Below are 22,698 nucleotides of genomic sequence, written 5' to 3' on the forward strand. Positions count from 1 at the left end.
TATATAGTTTATGTGTAAAAGTTTAAGTAAACTGAACTTCAACAGAGTGGTTAATAAAGCTTTAAATTGACGTCCTAACGAAATCAATTCGTGGTCGGTGAAGGGGAATTATTTATAAAAATCCGTTCACTCAAAAAATGAAACTGATTCTTCAAACATATGCTACGATTAATATCTCCGGAGCTTGTTGATGGATTTTGATCATATTTTTTTTTAATTTGTATGTACTCGTAGTCTTATAGTGTATGTCACCAAGGAGAACGTCATGACCGAAGAAATCAAGCGAAGGATAATCCTAGCGAACAAATGCTATTTTGGACTGAGTAGACATATGAGAAGCAGAATTTTAAGTCAAAAAACAAAAATAACCATATACAAAAACCCTTATACAACCAGTGTTGACATATGGATCGGAGACATGGACCATCTCCAAGGCAGATGAAAACCTTCTGCTTATATTTGAACGAAGGATTTTGAGAGGAATATTCGGTGGCATCTGTGAAAATGGTATTTGCAGCAGGGGGTACAACTACGAGGTATACCTCAGATACAAACATATATTTGGTGGTACAGACGTAGTATCTCTTATAAGAATAGGAAGACTAAGATGGGCAGGACATCTAGCAAGATCACAGCATAACAACCCTCCTAGAAGAATCCTTATGTCACAACCTGTGGGAAGTAGAAATAGGGGTAGGCCAAAACTTAGATGGAAGGATGGTGTAGATGAGAATGGAAGAAAAATAGGCGCAGCAAACTGGCAACGGTTGGCAATGGATAGGACTGACTGGCGTAATAGACTTGGAAAGGTCGAGGCTCTTTCATAGGGCTGTAGCACCATTGCTGGTAATGATGCTGATTAACAAATAGGGGTTGGTGATGGAAGAGTGAAAATTAAGAGTTGTATGTATTTTTCAATTCTACATCATATAAAATTACGGTAGACAATTTTGTCAAAAAAATATAAAAAATTTCAGGGGGGCAACCCCCTTATAAAACTTATGAGCATGAAAAATAGATTAAAACCTATTCTATAGGATATACGTGTAAAATTTAATAAAAATCGGCCAAGCCGTTTCGGATTAGTATGGTAACTAACACTGTTGCAGGAGAATTTTATGGATATAGAAGTATCTGTGAATTAAATATTAAAAGTGGCTAACTTTGACCGTAATTAACCTAGGCGAAAAGTTTTTTTTTTGAAAATTCGTGTAAAAATACCAGCTTTTGAAATCCCAAAGTAGATTTACTCTACAGTCAATATTAACAAAGCTATTCAAATTGTTTGAGCCAAAAATGACTCTACTTTAGTAAAATGTTTTTGGAGTGATAAAAATGACTTTTTAATGATTTTTTTAAATCTTGAAAACATAACTATTCTTCTTTTATGTGGTTGCCACATAATTGCTAATATCATCATTATTTTCTGAACAATAACATTGCGAAAATAAAGCTCTTTGGGATAAACAAATTGAATAAAATTGAAACTAGTTGACGAATCGTCTTAAAGTTTTTGTGCATTATACGGACTATTTGACTCAAATTTTCATGCAATATGAAAGTCTTATGGTCATTTTCTCAAAAGTTATAACACATTTTTTATTTTCGAAATTTTAGTCTTACTTTGCAATTTCCGAAGCAACAAAAGATCGGACCAAAATTCAAAAACTGCCATTTTAAACCATGGCCCATCCACTAAAAGAGGAATATAAATAAGATATCAAATTACCCTATATGTTCCTGTAGCGATTTAAACGAAAAACTGTCATTTTTGACCCTTATTTGTTAATAACTAAAATTCTCGTCTGAACTGTGACAGGCATTTTTGTATTTATAATGTATTAAGTATATAGTCCCCAAAAAACCCATTTGCAACCTGGCTGCTGAAGTGGCCCGACAAAAAACTTATTTCTCTGGTCTACATACCAATTTGAAACCGCTGTGTCAACATCGTTTGTACGTCGTGTCTAGATTATATACGGAATTTTGTAGTTATAAGTGATCGAAATTTAGAAAAAAAGTTACTGGGTGATAGTTAGTGGTGTGACTTTTTCAGTGCTAAAGAAGCAAAGTGAAATTTATAGCAGTTTTTCTACAATACGCTGTTGCAACTTTTGTGGTTAAAAATCAGGTTTTTATACTAATTATATTTATCAGTGAACTGTCCCATTCTAATTGTAAACATGAGCGCATGTCTAAATTGTAGTACTGAAATTGTTAAAGGCTTACTATCAGAAACCGTTCAGTGTGATCATTGCCAGGGCCGAATACACTTTAAGTGTGCCGGTTTGAAATCCGACGACAAAATCACGCGTAGCCGAACTAGGAATATTAAAATATTTTGCAATACATGCGTTGATCGCCTTGCCGACCTTAGTTCTTTGAAAGATGTTATTCAGTCTCTGCAAAATAAAATCGACATGCTTGAATCAAAACTCTCTGGTCAACATATTCTTGAGACAGAGTCGGTAAATACAGAGGCAGTTATTTCTGAAACAATGGATCGGATCCATCGGTCTAGTAACATCATTATAAGAAATGTTCCAGATTCTGACAACGATATTAATGCCGTTAACGCTATTTTGAATTCTATTAATACAGATCTTTCCGCAAATGCACCAACATCTGTCTTTAGATTAGGTAGACCAGACAGTAATCGTAAATTTCCACGTCCATTAAAAGTTATTTTTCCGAATGCACACGTCGCTAAAATTATTTTAAAAAACAAAAGGAAACTACTGAACACGCAATACAAAAACATAAAGATTGATGACGATAAAACTCCAATGCAAGAACAATACTTAAAAGACCTGCGTCTTAAATTAAATCAACGCATCGAGAATGGAGAAAAAAACGTCACAATCAAGTATCAGAAAGGTATTCCCTGTATAATTGATCTTTCACCAAAAAACTGAGTTCGAGCTTTCATCAATGGCGTATTATGTATACTAATCTTTGTTCTCTGCAAGCGAAATTTTTAGATACCATTACTTTTATGCAATGCGAAAAACCTTCACTGTTCTTAGTATCCGAATCTTGGTTGCACAAAAATATTTTGGACTCTATGGTAAATATACCTGGGTATAAAATTTTTAGAGCAGACCGCATAGGGAGAATAGGAGGCGGATGTTGCATATATGCAAAGGAATCTGACTTCTGCCAATTTAACATTGTTTGTGAAAACTTCTCTGATCACCATTATGAAGGGTTGACGCTTAATTTTTCTTCTAAAAAGTTAAAAATAAATTTTGCTATAGCTTGTATATATAGACCTGGTTACAGTTCCGTTCAAAGTGATCAAGAATTATACAGTCAATTGGAAACGCTCATAGCCAAACATAAAACCTTAATTGTTTTTGGTGATTTCAATCTAAGCAACATTTCTTGGCCGCTGATCAATCACCCTCATGATACTCAATCTCAGCTTTTTATTAATTTCTTAGAAAATTCTGGATTAGAACAAATAATCAATGAACCGACTCGTTTTCGTCTGAATCAACAACCTTCTCAGCCAGATCTTACTTTAACCTCTGATGTTAATCTTTTACCTAATATTTCGGTTACATCTCCAATTGGAAAGTCGGACCACGCAGTTATTTCAACTTCCATACAGATCCTCAAGTCGGAAATATTACAAAATAATATGCTAATGACATATAAAAGAATAAACTATCATCATGTAAACTTAGATGTATCTACTGCAGATTGGGCAGATATGTTGAATGGTAAGGATGTTAACAAACAGTGGGAAATTTTTGAAAATTTTCTGAATGAATCCATGCGCACGAACTCTCATTATGTGCAACGTAGATGTAATCCTAATAAGCCATGGATAAGTGCAGAAATATTTGAAATGATAAAATTTAAAAAGTCATTATGGAAAAAGTATTTACGAAGTAAAACGAATGCTGACTACCTCAATCATCGAACTTTTTCTAATAACTTAACATCAACTATTTTTAAATCTAAACAAAATTTTGAAAACCAACTGTCCTCAAATAAGAACAAAAAACCTCTTTATAAATATGTCAGAAATTCTATTTTATCTAAAGTTTCGTTACCTATTTTAAAAACCGAAACAGGCGAACCAACCTCAGTGAAAATGGAAGTTGCTACTATTTTTGCCAAAAAATTTCAAGAAGTGTTTACAATCGAGGAGGCTCTTCCGAATACTTTACGTGTTGTTTCTACAAGAAGTAACTACGATATTAGTGACATAGACTTTGATCCAGAGATTCTTAAACAAAAAATTTTGTGTTTAAAATCCTTTTCCGCTCCCGGATTAGACGGTTTCGCCGCAATTTTATTTAAGAAGTGTGCAAACTCGATTATCCATCCGTTAAGTTTTATAATGAAAACCTCATTTTTGTCACACACTTTACCTGATGGCTGGAAAATCTCTAGTGTTACTCCAATTTATAAAAAAGGTGACAAGTTAGATCCTGACAATTATAGACCAATTAGTCTAACATCCATTGCGGCTAAATTGATGGAATCAGTTATTCGCGAATCGGTTATGAACTTTCTCTTAAACAATAATAGAATTCCTATTTCCCAGCACGGTTTTGTACCTGGAAGATCGGTAGTTACTAATATGTTAACATGTGTTAATGACTGGTCTCTTTGTTTGGACAGTAATCAACCTGTTGATATTATATATTTAGACTTTGCTAAGGCTTTTGATCGAGTTCCTCATAAGAGACTACTATTTAAGCTTGAACATAACGGTATTAGAGGAAACTTACTTGAGTGGATTAAAGGATTTTTAATAAACCGTAAATTTTGTGTACGCGTTGGTGACTGTTATTCCTCAATGTTTAGTGTATACAGTGGCGTTCCGCAGGGTTCAGTGTTGGGGCCGATTTTGTTCCTAGTGTACGTTGCTGATCTGCCAATTCACCTTAAAAGTAACATGTCGCTTTTCGCTGATGACACAAAGTTATATGCAAATCCCTTTTCTGGTTACAATCAATTACAGACCGACCTTCAAGAGGTTGCTAAGTGGGTAGACGATTGGTGCTTGCAATTAAACACATCCAAGTGTGCAGTTCTACATTTAGGTAAAAACAATCCAAGGAATCGGTATGTACTTTCAAATGTTTCTCTAAAAACTGTTTCGCAGCAAAAAGACTTGGGTGTACTTGTGACGGAAACATTATCTTGGTCTGAACATATCCAGTCGGTATGCAATAAAGCTAGAACATCGGTTTACTTATTATCTAAGACTTTCTCTAAGATATCGCCAAAAAATTTTGTTGCTCTCTTTAGTGTATATGTAAGACCTATTTTAGAGTTTGCCGGACCCGTGTGGAATGTCGACTGGCAAAGGGATTCTGATCGACTTGAATCTGTGCAAAGATGGGCAACAAGAATTCCTTATGGCCGTCGTCGTCCTTCCTACGAAGAACGGTTAACCTACTTAAATTATCCTACATTTATGGACCGACGACTTCGTGGGGATTTAATAATTGCTTATAGAGCGTTACAGGGAAAGTTTGGGATAGATCTATCACATCTTTTCCCTTTGAGTAACGATCTTAGATTGCGGGGTCATCCATACAAATTAGCCAGACAACAGTTTCACAGTAAGTGTCGTGAGAACTCTATATCCAATAGAATATTTTATACCTGGAACTCACTTCCACACGACGTCGTCGGGGCTGTATCTGTAAATTGCTTCAAAAATAAATATGACTCTTTTAGTTCTGTACCACGGGAACAATAATTTTTCGTTTCTTAAATTAAATTAATTTATAAGTCGTATGTAGTCTTAAGTTTAGGTTTCTTTTTGCATAGTTCTTTTTAGTCAAATGGAGCTATATAGGTCCTAGACCTCGGCTCCTTTTTCTTCTTTAATAATAATAATAATAATACATGTGCTTATGTTTAAAGCGGTTACTCGAATTTCTTAAACATTTATACCAAACATTGATATCGCCACTTTGTTGTGAATTCTGACCTATTTCCGTTTCTACTATACTTCCTACATAGATGTCTTAGTGTGGTCGTCGCATTGTCGCACTTTGAACAGTCAGTACATCCCTGTTACTACCGGAATCGAAGATTTCAACTAAAAAATTGCTCAATAAAAAAGTTCAAAAATCGTGTCAAGATGTTCGACATTCTCTATTTTATCGTGGCTCTATTCTACGTTATTTTAATAGCGATTGTAGTTATCGGTCTCATAGTAATTGTTGGCTTCATGAAAATGTGTAAAGAATGGATATTTAAACAGAGACGAAGTGAGTATTTTTGACAACTAGAATTGTTTATGCCTAGTTTAGTGCTAAATGATTTACATCACCAGCTTGAAAGTGCCAAAACTGCTTTACTTTTACTACAATAGGCATATATTTTTCGTATATAGTTGCGGTAACATACATTGTAGAACGGATTTAAAGGCGGCCAAATTCGAACTCCTCTTGTTTACAATTGACCGATCCCGGTTTAGTAAGATAAGTGTTTTAGTTGGGAAGCAGGTCCTTAATAGAGTGTATGTTTTTGCAATCAGACTGGAACATTTTGTACGACATTATGTTATAAAAAATATAGAATGGTTCGTGTAAAATTAATTTTATCATATACGATATATGTCCTGCTTTAACGTCATATAGGTACCTAAAAAAAATATTTTTAAGTACATATTTAGTTACCATAATAACCAGCTTCCCCACTATATCTTAAAGCAGAACTATCCAAACGTACAAATCTGATCATTATACTATATTTCTTACTTCAGCTATATATTCACCTTTCGTTCTATTATACTCTTGATGTTTTACTGGTTAGGTGTCTTGATATGGTCGTCGCTTTGAAATGTATTTGTTTTTACTGCCATTACCTCCCTCTTACTACCAGTATCTACTATTTTTTTATTTTGTTATTTTTTTAACAATAAGATTTTTTACAATCTGTTTTACAATACAAATAAAATTGTTTGTCGTTACACTGTCAGAGAGATGGAAAGTCCAGTGACTAAAGCATCAGAACACATATCGGCTTGCTTATCGGTGGGATATGCACATACACAGATACGCGAGCACAAAAACTAAAAATGGCACAGAACGCAATGTAATCTTACGCGGCATGTAATAATTTATCTGCTGGTATAGTCCAGTCGGGTTAGACGAATAACAGGCCTAACCTTGCATTATGAGCTGCCCCAAATTTTTTTTAATCTTTAGGGGGGGTCAATAGTAGTGTAAATTTAAAATCTTGACTGAATTCCGCCATTGCGTTAGCCGCCATCATTGAGTTTAAACGAGAACCGTTTTTGCTCAATATCTCCGCCATTTTCAACTTTTTGACAGAAAGTATAACAACCAAAATTGTTGAAAATGTAATTTTCTATCATTTCTATTTTTACAATTTTTTCGTGCCATCGATATTTTCCGAGTTACAGCGGAAAATAGTGACAGTTATATATAAATAGAGCATAATTATTGAATTATCTCGTTTATTGTTAGTTTTACGACAAAAATGTTCCTATACAAAAATGGAGAGAATTGAATTCTACACAATTTTAGTTTCTTTCATTTTTTTGCTAAAGTTAATATTTAAGGTAGCATGTATGCGATAATGGCGCGAGCGTAAGACCTGATTGATTTTGTAGCAATTGTTTTTGTTCAATATCTACGCCATTTTCAACTTAAATTGTTCCAAATATGATTTCCTACAATTTCTTTTTAACAATTTTTTTCATGCGGTTGATATTTTCCGAGTTAATTGGGAAAATAGTAAAAAGTGGTGGAGGGAGCATAATTACTGAATTGAATCTTTTTTCCGACCTGCCCCAAATTTTATAATTCTATCCTTTAGGGGGGATCAATAGTAGTGTAAATTTAAAAACTCGACTGAATTCCACGGTTGCATTAGCCACCATATTGATTTTAAAGGAGAACCGTTGTTGCTTAATATCTCCGCCATTTTCAACTTTTCGACAAAAACGGTAGGAACTAAAATTGTTGGAAACGAAATTTCCTACAATTTCTTTTCCACATTTTTTTATGCGATCAGTATTCTCCGAGTTACGGAGGAAATAGTGGAAGCGGAGGGGAAGCATAATTATTGAATTGTCTCATTTATTATTAACTTTACGACATAATTGTACATAAACAAAAATAAAGAGAATTATATTTTATACAATTTTTGAAACTTCCAATGAAACACCAACCAAACTAAGTACATAAAAGACATAAATAATAACTTATATGCATTAAGTTCACTTAATTTTATTAACTAGCGGGTTTTATTGGTGGAATTTGTCTGTCGACAATTAAGTTTCATGCTAGTCAGCAAACATATTTTAATATTTCAACAATTTTTTTTTTTTAATTTTGGACCCCGTTGGAGGGAATTTTCCCTCCCCCCCCCCTTTAGACCCGCCACTGGTTCTCTCGAAAAATTGTAGTAAATCGTAATTGCAACAATTTCAGTCCTTACACTTTTTGTCGAAAGGTTGAAAATGGGGAAGATATTGAATAAAAACAATTGCTTTAAAATCAATCGGGTCTTACGCTCGCGCCTTTACCGCATACGTACTACCTTAAATATTGATTTTATCAAAAAAATGAAACAGATCAAAATTGTGCTAAATTTAATTCTCTTCATTTTTGTAAATTTGTTGTAAAAGTAATAATAAATGAGTTAATTCAATAAATCAATAATTATGCTTTAACTGTCACTGTTTTTCCCCATAACTCGGAAAATATGGACCGAACGAAAAAAATTATAATAAACGAAATTATAGAAAATCGCATTTTCAACAATTTCAGTTTGTATATTTTTTGTCGAAAAGTTGAAAATGGCGGAGATATTGAGCAAAAACGGTTCTCGTTTAAAATCAAGATGGCGGCTAACGCAACGGACAAATTCAGTCGAGATTTTAAATTTATACTACTATTGACCCCCCTAAAGATTAGAAAAATAAAATTTGGGGCAGCGCTCCTAATGCAAGGTCAAATGGTATCTCGACTGGGCTAGTGTAAGCCAGTCCATTGACGAAGGTTTTGGAGCTATGAATATTTTTTCCTACCAATTCATCTTTTTCCGTCGATCTTTCCGTTGAATATTATTGCACTATCCTGTATCTACTACCTGTCATTATATGCCCCAGTTTGGCTGGGCGATATTAAAGATGTTGCTTCCACTACGTTGGACACTCTCAGGTTAGGTTAGGCAGGTCCAAGGGATCATATCGCTTGAATCTTTTATTAGCTTATTTGTTGTTGAAAAGATTGTACGCCAGGCTGTTCGGATGCACGCGCACCCTATTTTGACATTGTTCAGAAATTTTGTTACACTTATCTGATAGTACCTGCAGATCTCTAGATAAGGCTTTATTATGGATATACCAAGGGGCATTAGCAATTGTTCAAAAAGTTTTAGATTGAAATCTTAGTATTTGCTTGTAGACCTGGATCCCGCGTACCAAAAAAAGTTGATTAATAGCAAGCTGAAAATTTGTTAATAACTTAACGGTGTCAAGTGTCGGACAAACTTTGACGTACGGGAACACAGGAAGAGGGGAAGTTTTAATTGTGGAACAGTTTAAAAATTTGAAACGTCAGATTACGAAAACATCCAATGTATTTTGTCGGACAGAACATCCAATTGATTTGTTACCCTTTCATTAAACTCTCATGCAAAAATCAGATTGCTATTACTAACCAACATGATTCCTGTCATTTGACGTGTTCTTCGTGTTCCACTCATTAAGATGCACAGTTGGTGATAAACATCAGTCTGATTTTTGCATGAGAGTTTAATGAAATGGTAACAAATCAATTGGAAATTCTGTCCGACAAAATACATACATGGAACGTTTTCGTAGTCTGACGTTACAAATTTTTAACCTGTTCCACAATTAAAACTTCCCTTGTTCCAGTGTTCCCATACATCAAAGTTTGTCCGACTAGACACCGTTAAGCTATTAACAAATTTTCAGCTTGCTATTAATCAACTTTTTTTGGTACGCGGGATCCAGGTCTATTGTATTTATTTAAAGACATGTCTTAAATACAGAAAATACTAGTATTCAGTGTGTTATTTAGGTACCAATTTAACTGTGTTTTTAAAAGTTCAAATATCTACATTTAAAACACGTCAAGATGTTCGGTAGATACGATTTTATCGCGGCTCTATTCTACTTTGTTTTAATAGCGATTTTAGTTATCAGTGTCATAGTAATTGCTGGTTTGATATTGAAGTGTACGGTATGGATAGTTAAGCGCATACGAAGTGAGTATTTTTGACAATTGAATTGTTTAAGCTTAGATGAGAGCTAAATTAATAATTACATCACCAGCTTAAAGATGTCATAACCGCTTCAGCCCGTTATTAGACGCTAAATGTAGAATGAATTTTAAATGAGTTCGACAGTTTTTCTTATAGTTTCACAGGGTGGTTCTTTATCAAACCATGGTCACAGTATAAAGAGGCACAGTAAAACCACTTCTCTGTCGGCACTTTGATCTCAAGAAGTAATACCGGCAGTACGCAATTGATAATTCACCAGTGGTGGATGCGGGTTTTCCCTGTTAAAACCCGTACGTTTCTATGCGACTAGCAATGCGAGAGTGGGGCAAAAGCGACTAAGAACATTGCGCGGTAGCCATGCGCTACTACAGCTGTCCCTCTTTATACTTTGCCATGGTTATACATAATTGAGTTTTCTACAGACCTTTGTCGCCCATCTGGTGATCTTAAAGTAAATTTTGACTCATCTGTATCGTCGCGTTATAAGAAGTGAGTTAAACATTTTGTAGATTGGTGAATGTTCATATACTCAATTTTGAATGCTTCTGTTGGTTGTCCCTATGTAAGATCGTGTGTAATCGGCATGGGGAATTCGTTCTCTGTTGTGTGTTGGATAAGAAAATATTTGGTTTTTGGTGTGCAATAAAGAAGGTTTTGATTACGTTTGGTTTGAGAATTTAATGATTTTGTCAGTTATCCATTAGTTACTAACGAAAGAGACAAGAGGAGGCCAGATTCCAAAAAATATGTGTAGGACTATAATCTTCGTGTACAGTCGCGGCAACATTTATTGATCTAGTATCATGCATTTAGATTGGTTCACGGTACACGTACAGACGGTATGCCGATTTTGGCGCCTAATTCCGTCCGTTTCGCGCATGACGTCAGCTTCGAGGAACCCACACGCTTGCCACTTGACTTGCAGATACATTTTTACATGCATTTGTGAAATTCTTTACACCTGATAGTTTTACGGAGCGGAAAATATATTTTGTTACTTTAATTATTATTAGACATTATTGAACGTATTAATATTCAATTTATTATTTGTATTGCTTTTGGTATCGTGTGGGTCTGGCATAAATTTACAATGACGAATTGTGCCGTATATAATTGCAAAAACTGCAATCAAAGTACAAAAGGTACGAAAATAAAATACTTCAGCTTTTCAAAAAAAGATAATTTGTCGAAACAATGGATAATCGCTTGTCGCAGAGAAGATATAATAAAATTAATTTAAAAAATGTAAGTTTGGAATTAATTCTAAAATGCATATTTATAAGAAATTGATATAATATCAAAAATAAGTAATAAGAGGATATCAAAAAAGAGCTGTATTAAATAAATATTTATATCTATAATAATATATTTTATGTATAAGTAACTTTAGCTTTTTTTAGTAACGATTTGCTCAATACATTTTGAAGAAAAACATGAAATTCCTCTGAAACAAAGGCTTTTGAATTACTCTCCAAAGAATGTTCGTCATTCAAATTCTGATGAATCTCTACAAGGTTCAGTACCTACTCTAAACTTACCTGGAGGCTCATAAAATACTGACCTAAAGCGAAAATCTGAGGAAAGAACACTGAGAATCACAAAAAGAAGACGTAGAAAAGAGGTGGAAAATATCATAAAATCATCAAACAGTATTTCAAGTTGTACATTAGCATATAAAAAGAACAGAGAATATTACTGAGGAGTTACAGCTTCCAACATGTGATGAACATTTAATTTTAACATTAATATAGACATTAATAGAGCCCCTGACTGGTGGATGCGGGTTCACAAGCTGTCTCGAGAGGTTCTCTTTTACATCCAAATGATGATTTGTGGGAAGTGGCTCTGAAACTGAAGACGGAGTTCCATAAGATGCATGCTAACTCTTTATCTAAAGAGGAGAACATGTTTCACAAATTAGCTGATAAAACAATGTCACAAATAACAACTATATCAGTGCCTTACGAAGTTGTCCTTTACTTCGCTAAAACTCGAAGTTATATTAGGTTACGAGAGTTAAATAGAAAAATTAGTTTAAAAATGTTCAAAGGATCCTAGAGAAGAAAATGTCAAAATTAACCAATTTTAAAATATAATAGTATTTTATTTTTTTTTTGTTCCCTTGCAATAAAATATTCTATGGAAGGTCTGCATTTTTTCTTTCCTTTTTTTGGTAGGACGATATAACTAATAGGATTATTTATAACATCAATGTTTTGTTTTCTTGAAAATATTTTTTAATTACCTGGCAATTTAAAAGAGAAAACATTTCATCAGGTTATTAAGACAATACTGCAAAAAAGTAGATATTTATAGTAGTCTTGAATTAATAATCAAGGCTTATTATTTTTGGACGTATTTCCTCGAAAATAATTTTCAAATACATTTTTAATGAACAACGTTTAGGTGGACAAATTTTAAATCCCTAGGAATAATAATAGTTTTCTCTATTTTCTCTCTTATAATCATTTTTAATCAAAAAATCAGACGCTATCATTTTAAATTCGATAAAACTGGAACGTATCTCCTAAAATGATATGCATTTACAAAACATTCTCCTCGCGCGTGACGTCACAGCAGCGAGAGAGATGCGCCTCTGCATACCGTCTGTAAGTGTACCGTGGATTGGTTTACATTTTGTTCGACATGGTATGGTATGAAAATAGAAGAGTGCTTGTAAGGTAAAATTTAAATAAAAAATAGTCAAAATTGATTGTAGCACCAACGATATGCCCTGCTTTAACCTAAGCAAAAAAATAAATATTTTTAATAAATATTGAATTACCATAATAACCAGCCGCCGCACTATGCCTCAAAGCAGAACTATCCAAAACTGCAAAGCTGATCATTTTACTACATTTGTAGTACTTCAACTATACCTCCATCTTTCGTTCTATTATCCTCTTGATCTTTTACTGGTTATGTGTCTTGATCGTCGCATTGTAATGTATTTGTTTTTATAGTCATTACCTCCCTCTTACCGGAAAATATACTATTTTTTTTTTATTTTATTACACACTCTGTTCAAAGTAGAAACAATAAATAAATTGTTTTCCACCTACCTCTACCGAAAGTATACATTTCCTGACCTGATTTTAGGGAGCAAAGTCGTACTTTCTCTCCCTAAGGAGACAAAGTATTTTTACTCCCTAGGGAGTACAAGTAAAAGTGACGTCATAGTATGTCATTGATGAAATAACTTATTGGCGTCCTATACAATATTCTATTTTCTATTAAAAGTGACATAGTATCTCATTGATGAAATAACTTATTGGCGCCCTATACAATATTCTATTTTTTATTGTGTAAGTATCTATACATTTTAACGTTTATTTATAGAATACCCTGTATTTTGCAGAGTGATAAAAAACAGTAAATTGTTATTTTGATTTAACAATGTTTACATTAATAATTCGACTTCTATTTGACAGTTGACAGTTATACTGTAGTACCTACTTGTTAGTTTTAGTTTTCTAATACATTTTGTTAGTTAGTTACTTAAATAAATTGTTTAAAAATAAAAGAAATGACTTGTTATTTGAGGAAGGTGGAAAAATCATATGTATAACATGGGAGTAAAGTGCCTTTTCCTCCCTTGAATGATTACTGCCCTCCGCTACGCGTCGGGCAGTAAACTTCATTCTCGGGAAGAAAAGTAGCACTTTGCTCCCTTGTTATACAAATAGTTATTGTCGTTACAATACCTATCAGAGCGATGTAAGGTCCAGTGATCAAAGCATCAGAACACATATTGTCTTGTTTACCGGTGGCATACACAGGTACCTACGCGAGCACAATAACTAAAAATAGCACAGAACACAATGGCTTTCTTTCTTAAGTACCATGCCCAAATTTTAGGCATGTCTAGCTTCCATGACAATTTGCCGATATCGTTGTCGATCTTGCGCAACATGTGATAATTCATCTGCTGATAAGCCAGTCCATTGAAGAAGGTTTCGGAGTCATGAATATTTTCTTCCTACCAATTCATCTTTTCCTTCGATCTTTCCGTTGAGTATTAATTGCAGTATCCTGTATCTGCTACCTCTCATTATATGTCCCAGATTGGCTGGGTGCTATTAAAGACGTTGCTTCCAGTACTTTAGACACTGTAAAGGTTAGGTTATAGGTAGGTTGAAGGGACCATATCTCTTCAATCTCTTCGCTTGTTTGTTGTTCAGTAGATTGTTTGCTAGGATGTTAGGATGCACGCGCAACTTATTTTGATATTGTTCAGGTTTTTTTTTCTTATCAGGGACTGTTAGTACCTGCAGATCTCTAAGGCATCATTATGGATATACCAAGGGGCATTAGCGATTGTTCTTAGGGTAAGAACATAACAAGTGGGTCGAGGTGGAGGTGTAGGTCGCGGTGGATGCTACTAGTTAAGTCGCGGTCGATGTCGACAGCACATAGCAAGGAGGTCACCTGCGCTGTCAGTCGAGCCAGAACCACTATCAAGTGAAGTAGTTTAATGAAATTTGAATGACAAAAAGACTGTGCTTTTGCGATGTTGTGTCAGTCAAGCGATGATAGTAATGAAATGTCAGCTGTAAATAATCAGATCCTCCTTCATATTTCAAAAATTTACTGAATTTAATTACTTTAGAAATTCCAAAATAAACTGAATACAAAAAAGGGATTATATAAAAAGTATCAACTCAGATAGCGCAGGTAATGAAAACTTGGCTTCGAACGGATCAATCACAGGTAAGCATCCTTGTAGGCCGCGCAGTAGACATCCATGTAAAACAAATTCATTATTTTCAAAAGCATCGATGTAAACCCCCTGGATGCCATCGCGCTAAACCTCCATCGCGACTTACCTGCTCTGGGAGTCAATTCTCGAGAACGATCGTTCGCTGAACGTATACGTTCGTGACGTAATGAGCGAACGTTTCTAAAAAATGCAATTCTGGAGGAATGAATCTTCAACGATTCGTTCGAAATCATCGCTCAAAGTGATCGTTCGACAACGAGTGGTCTTCATCATACTTTCGATAATAGTAACGGCGTTCTTCTTAACCTCAACTCTGTTTTTTTGTTGTAAATAAGATTTTGGGAAAATGAATGTGGAAGATTTGATATTAGAAAATATGGTGAGTGTTGTGAGGGAAGCTGAAACTTTAGTGGAAGACGGCCGCGAAAGACATTTTTATGATAGATTTAGGTTAGATTCCTGGTAATTTTACATTCATTCAAAAATTGATTGGTACAGTAAATAAGTTATTTTTAGATATATGTAGTAATTATAAGATAATGAATGTAAATACACGTTATCCAGGCGCTACACATGATGAACTTATTTGGAATCAATACAACTACCAAAATGTGCCACGAAATCTTTTTTTAAGATCAAGGTCATTTTACCTATTAGGTCAGAATTTATTTATAATATACCACAAGGTATGGCCTGAGAATTGACCCTGAATTAGTAGAATAAGATTTAATTAGTACTGTTATATTATTATGAATTATTTTCACAATTAAAGAAATAAATTGAAAATTTACTGACTTTTACTAATTATTAAACTGAAATCATTTTCCATTTTCATAATGTAATATTGGTGATATTGGTTTCATATTTCAATATTGGTGAATGAATGTGACAAATCAGGTTGGTTTTAAATAAACACCGAAACAGTTTTATCACATGGAACACAAACTTTTCAATAATATTTACCACGATGCCAAATCTATAGATCTGTTAAAATGAGCGAATACGTTCATCGGAGCGAATAGTTAAAAATATCCTCGAGAATTAACATTGCGGGAACTACACGTTCAATTTCATTCGTTCGTGAGCGTGTACGCTCAGGGAACGATCATTCTCGAGAATTGACTCCCTGTTCTCTTCCATTCACTACAATGTGTTTGTTTTACATGGATATCGACATCGACCGCGACCTCCACATCCACCTCCACCGCGACCCATTTGTTCTGTTCTTACCCTAAGAGTTTTAGATTGAAATCATTGTGTATTTGCTACTATTTTATTTTAAAAAATTGCCTTAAATTTAGAAAATACTAATGTGCAGTGTTTTATTTTATTATGTACCTACTAATTTAACTAAATTTCTAAAAGTTCAAAAATCTACATTTGAAAAGTGTTAAGATGTTCGATATACTCGAGGCTTTTCTCGTGGCTCTATTCTACCTGTTCTTAGTAGCGATTTTAGTTATCGGTGTCATAATAATTGCTGGTTTCATATGGATGTGTAAACAATTGATAGTAAAGCACAGACGAAGTGAGTATTTTTAACAATTAGAATTGTTTCAGCCTAGTTTAGTGCTAAATTAGTAACATCGCCAGCTTAAAAGTGCCAAAACCGCTTTAGCCCGTTATTAGACGCGCTAAATGTAGAGTGAACTTTAAAGCGTAGAACCATCAGGAATTTTGGTGAAACCATTTTCACAAATGAGGATTATTGGCTACCGGAAATAAAAGACGTGTAAAAATTTCTTAACTACATTTTTCAAAAATGTTCTGTTTAGTCTGGGCTGATTATCGGAGAATAGGCCATTTTTGGGAAAAGTTATTTACCAGCAATTTTATTGCTGGAATCGAAGCTTATGATTATATATATTAATAATATAGGTATGCAAAGTCCGCAGATAGTGTGCTACTTTTTTTATTAACAAAATGGCGCCTACAAAACGTGTTTTTTTTTTAATTTTTGCTCCATAACTCCGAACACTTTAACTTTACACCAAAAACACCCTAATAAAAATTCACCGAAATTAAATTCTGCGTAAAGAAATGTTTTTCCCGATGTGCTCGGACGAAAATTTTCCTCGGAAAATCGAAGCTTATGATTATGTATATATTAATAATATAGGTATGCAAAGTCCGCAGATAGTGTGCTAGTTTTTTTTCTTAACAAAATGGCGCCTACAAAACGTGTTTTTTTTTCTTCAATTTTTGCTCCATAACTCCGAACATTTTAACTTTACACCAAAAACACCCCAATAAAAATTCACCGAAATTAAATTCTGCATAAAGAAATGTTTTTCCCGATCTGCTCCGATGAAAATTTTCCTCGGAAAATGCGGGTTTTCCCAACAAAATCTTTAAATTTCAAATAAAGTTTTAGCTAAGTAATTATCTACCAATAATTAAATAACTCGGTGACATAAAAGCTTTCTTGGTTTAGATTATAGTTCCAGAAGCCGGTGAAAATTAAACGAATATTTTAGCAACAATTCAATTGTTAATTAATAATTTACGGTTGCAATAATAACCAAAATAATTATGATACACTGATCAAACTTTGAAATCTTATAAGGCTACGGCTCCACGGGCTGGAAATTGACGCTAGCAGTAGCCGCAAAACGAACTTAAGGTTCCCCAGAACGGAATAGGAATAGCCGATCTGTACCGACTACAGGACTTGTGCGTAGTCGGTACAGTTCGGCTATTCCTATTCCGTTCTGCGAAACCTTAAGTTCGTGTTGCGGCTACTGCTAGCGTCAATTTCCAGCCCGTGGAGCCGTAGCCTGAAGATGAGATGCTTATTTAATATTTTGTCGACAAAATATAAATTTTTAATTTTTTTGAATAATCTTTAAATGTTTAAAAAAATAGTTATAAACAAATTAACGTTTCTCAGAAAGTTTTTATTATATTTTAATTTTAAAAAATAGGTAAAATGCGTATTTCAAAGATCTTGAAAATGAATGCTATAAAACTTTTTTGCAACCATTTGCAAAAAGTTATGAAACAGCAAAGTAAACATACGATAACTACGTTGTTTATATACTTTTTTAATTCTTTCAAAGCGTAAAAGTGAGTTTAAGGTACAAGCTAATTACTTACAAAAAATATCGATTATTAGTTTAATGGTTATATTTTAATTAAAGATTATAATTTTTTTTGTAATTTACACGCGCGAAAGTAGACTAAGCGTACGGCTCCACGGGCGAGAAATTGACGGTAGCAGTAGCCGTAAAACGAACTTAAGGTTCCACGGAACGGAATAGGAATAGCCGAACTGAACCGACTACGCACAAGTCCTGTAGTCGGTACATATTATGTAATAGGTTAATAGCATAAAATTGAATTTCGACCTTTGTCTGACCAACTTACCCTCAAACCACACGGACCACGCTGCAGCGCTACGCTGTGGATCCACAAAAGTAGTTTACCGTGGGTTCTTATGCGAGCGACTGTGGCCGGCTACAAACGCTCGTGTGGGGTGCGCCGGCCACTCTACATAAGAGCCCACGGTAAATCATCGTCAGCCACTCTGTGGATCCACAGAGTAGCGCTGCAGCGTGGTCCGTGTGGTTTGGCTCTTAGTCTCTCCTAGGTTTGACTAGTCAAAGGCCGAAACTGTAATTTATTTCGGGCTTTGACTAAGACCGTCAGTCAGACCTGAGGATTGCCTAGTCAAACCTAGGAGTGCCTGAAATTCGGGCTTTGACTATAACAGATATAATATTAAATAAGCATCTCATCTTTATAAGTTTGATCAATGTATCATGATTATTTTGGTTATTATTGCGATCGTAAATTGTTAATTAACAATTGCATTGTTGCTAAAATATTCGTTTAATTTTCACCGGCTTCTGGAATTACAATCTATACCAAGAAAGCTTTGATGTCACTAAGTTATTTAATAATTGATTAATAATTACTTACCTAAAACTTTATTTGAAAATTAGTGATTTTGTTGGGAAAACCCGCATTTTCCGAGGAAAATTTTCGTCGGAGCAAATCGAAAAAAACATATCTCTATGCAGAATTTAATTGCGGTGAATTTTTATTTGGGTGTTTTTGATGTAAAGTTAAAATCTTCGGAGTTATAGAGCAATAATTGAAAAAAATACGATTTGTCGGCGCCATTTTGTTTATAAAAAAAGTAGCACACTATCTGCGGACTTTGCATACCTATATTATTAATATATAGGATCTTATAATTCGATTCCAGCAATAAAATTGCTGGTAACTAACTTTTTCATGAATTTTGCTAATTAGCCCAGAGTTTGTTACACATATTTTACATACGAATTTTGACGATTAAGTTTCGACGACTATTTGCATACCATCTTTAGTTAGCAACTTTTTATAAATTTTCATTTTTGCCCTTCAATATACCCTCATTTCGCATTCTTATACCGCTCCATGTGAGCCTTCTATTCTGATTTTTATCTTACAGCCTGTAATGACTCATCCTGGCTCTTTTTAAATAGGATTGTTGTGTAGGACTTTAGGTAGAACTCGAAGGGTGCGAAATCTGTCGAAAAGGGCGGGTACTCCATGACTGTCACCTGGTTTTTGACCAAATTGACCATAACCGAAAATGAAATGTACCTCCACCACAATATCTAACTCTCAAAAAAGCCAACCGATGGTGTCGAATGATAATATATCAAATTTTTGCCTACTTTCGTCATATTATTCTTTTCTACGCAAAACTTATTGTTTAGTCGTTAATTCATGCTTATTTCATTTCATGCAGGTGTAATTGTCGTATAATTTTTTATTAAAACAGTTTTGTTTACGTGCACAATGCAGTGTTCACAACCCTGGTGAATGGGATTATTGTGCCAGGGCCATAAAATTATAGTAAACTTAAAAAAAATATATAATAGATGAGAAAAAATAATCGTCAAATTCAATTTTTATCACATTAAGTAATAGATGATTGTTATTCAATCTTTTTAATTTTATTAAAGGAATCTTAGATTTAGCATTCTAATCACTACTATTTGAGCTTTTCATGGAGCAGACTTTGCATTTAGGTTGATAAAAATTAGTAGGATCTCGAGTTAAACCTTGTCTAAAGTCAGCTTTATGCAACCAAGATTCCCGAAATTTTTGTGATGTTTTAATAATCAGGCGATCTTTCTTTTTTCGGTGGAGTATTTTCATCATCTGGTTCATTCATATTTTGATCATTAAAAACAAAATCTTCTATTAATTATAATTTTATTGAAGTGCGCGATGGGAGTGAATTTTACATCAAAATCCTTAGTGTCGCACGCACGCGCGTTATACCTTTGCTGTGATTGGGTGTTCAAATGACATGTCAAAAATTATCCAATATGGCGGATGTAGCACAGCTGGGGTTTGATGTGGTCTATTTTTGTGGTTATGGCTGGTGTGTTATAAAATTTGTGAGAAGAGAAAAGAGAAACAACAGACAAAAGTTACTTAATAGTTTTACTGCCTTTTTAAATAGTTTTCGTATAAATTTTTGGACTTATTAACATAGAAAAGATGCCAGGTGTGAAAGCCCATCTAACAGAGAAGTGGAGTTTTATTTTGTGACTGCGGTTTGCAATCACAAAATTACTGATAAAAACCGATTATCTCGGAAGGCGTAGAGATCTGTGGATAGCATCAATCAAGCGGGACGATCTCATACAAAACTAAAGAATCAGAGAGTCGAGTAATATTGTAGTGACTTTTTAAATAGTTTTTAAAAGCGACAGGTACGTAATAATTGTAAATGTTTCAGTATCCTAATTAAAAAAGTCATAGGTACCTACCTATTGGGAAAATTTAAAAAGAACCTACCAAAATAGTATGTAATGCTTTGATTTACATAATTTGATTACCATCAAAATTTCTATCAATATTCACCTACTATATTGTTTTCTTACTCATGTTTTGTTGTATTTCCTTTCAATTTCATTCAATTCTAAATAATTTCAATTCATAATCAAAATAATTTGGTTAAATTCAGAACCGTCAAAAGTTTAATTCGTTTAGTTAGTTGATCTTCGCACGTGATGACACATGGTCTCCGTGGGTAAAAGTTTAAGGTGAATGAATTTCATTTCTAACTGCGCTGATAAGCGGGTTCGAATCCCAATGGAAACTTTTATTTTTTTATTTTTTTTATACATTTTATGATTGTAAGTTTATTTATTATATAATTTTTTTTTCAGAAAATACGTATTAAGTTAAAAAATTTTCCTACATTGTACAGAAATCATTTGTGGCATTTTTCAATGTGTTTGTTTGTGTGTGTTTTATTCTTTTATTATTTTAATTTTTGGCACTGTTTTAATAAAAAATTTTGAGAAGTAGTAAGTACTAAAATTAGTTTAATATTTAAATAAAATATAAATAAACTGTTTAAAGTATATTAGTTTCGTTGAAATCATATAATAGAAATATAACTTCTTACGTGCGTACAAAGTACACACACATTCTTTTTTGATGAACCAGTTGTAAATGTGAGTCCATAAATGCAATGATTAGGTATACCCTATTCTACGAACATACGCCTGTTTTGGAATACTTCGACAACGAATATTTTACTGTGCAAAATAAGAAGAACGAAAGTAAATTGCAAATTACATTGTTGTTTATTGGAATAATTATTAGCGCAATTTAGTTTCGTACTTCTTATGTTGCACAGTAAAATATTCGTTGTCGAAGTAATCCAAAACAGGAGTATGTTTGTGGAATGACCCATAAAGCAAAGGGTCAATACTCACAATCTAATCCTTTTATTGATTTTAAAAGATTGGTTACCGATTTCGGGACTTACAATAATTTATGTCCCATCATCAGGCCAGAATAAGAGGTCAAATTGTTTGTTGTTAACACAAATCAAAAGATATCAGTTACAAGCTTGCATCTAAGGTATGTGAATGCATTCAAAATCATCATTTCCTCACGATATGACCACGTTCACTCAGATGTTAGGCAGGGATTTTAGTTGGTTGTGTGTGTTTTTAAAAATTGAAAAAATTGTATCAAACTATTATGTGGCAAAATGATACCATAATATGTACTAGTTGATCTGGTTAACTAGTTTTGTCTACACTTCTTCTAAATTCCAATAATGGAAAGATGAAAAAAAGAAAAGATGAAGTTTTTCAATCCTAAAAGCAATATTAATAATATTGAAAATATTAAAAATATTACTAAAAGATTTTTAAATTGAAAAACTTATTGGTACATTTACCTGGTGACACCTCCAAGGCTTCTACAATTTGCAAGCCAAATGGATGCTGCAGTGAAGATAAAGGGAAGGAATTCTACACTATGCAATTCACATCCTTCGTCTGCAGCTTGGTAAAGTTCCAACGGATATAGTTAATCTATATAAAGTTCCAGAATAATACAAATGGTATACATTTTTATTTTATCCAATAATGGAGTTTATTGGTGTTTTTATTCTTCTTTTATGTTTGATTTGTTAATAAATAAGACATTTAAAGTATATAACATGATGGCCGCCTGATAGAAATTTTTGGAAAAGTTCGTAAAACTGAATTTTTGTTTGTAATGTCCATCGTGTTATATACTTTAAATGTCTTAGTTATTAACAATTCAAACATAAAAGAAGAATAAAAACCACCAATAAACTTCATCATTTGAGTTTAGAAGAAGTGCAGACAAAAACAGTTGTAACACAGAAGTTGTGGAAGTCCGTCTTTACCGGTATCTCAAAGTGATAAGCGGTGAGTTCTGCATTAACC

General features: G+C 33.7%; 1 protein-coding gene across 14 annotated transcripts in view; it reads left to right on the top strand.

Moving 5' to 3' along the window:
• LOC114342596 (nematocyst expressed protein 4) overlaps positions 1-22,698 on the top strand; it is a 236,263-nt gene that overhangs the window by 162,878 nt on the left and 50,687 nt on the right. The window contains exon 1 of one of the 14 annotated variants that reach the window (XM_050658124.1): positions 10,099-10,239. The exons of the other annotated variants lie outside the window; for them this stretch is intronic. Coding sequence (XP_050514081.1) covers positions 10,110-10,239 — 130 coding nt within the window. The 5' untranslated portion in view covers positions 10,099-10,109. Of the gene's footprint in view, positions 1-10,098; positions 10,240-22,698 lie in introns of those variants that run through there. 14 annotated transcript variants of the gene reach the window in all.

The sequence above is a fragment of the Diabrotica virgifera genome, chromosome 8 (genome assembly GCF_917563875.1).
Source record: "Diabrotica virgifera virgifera chromosome 8, PGI_DIABVI_V3a".
NCBI lineage: Eukaryota > Metazoa > Arthropoda > Insecta > Coleoptera > Chrysomelidae > Diabrotica > Diabrotica virgifera.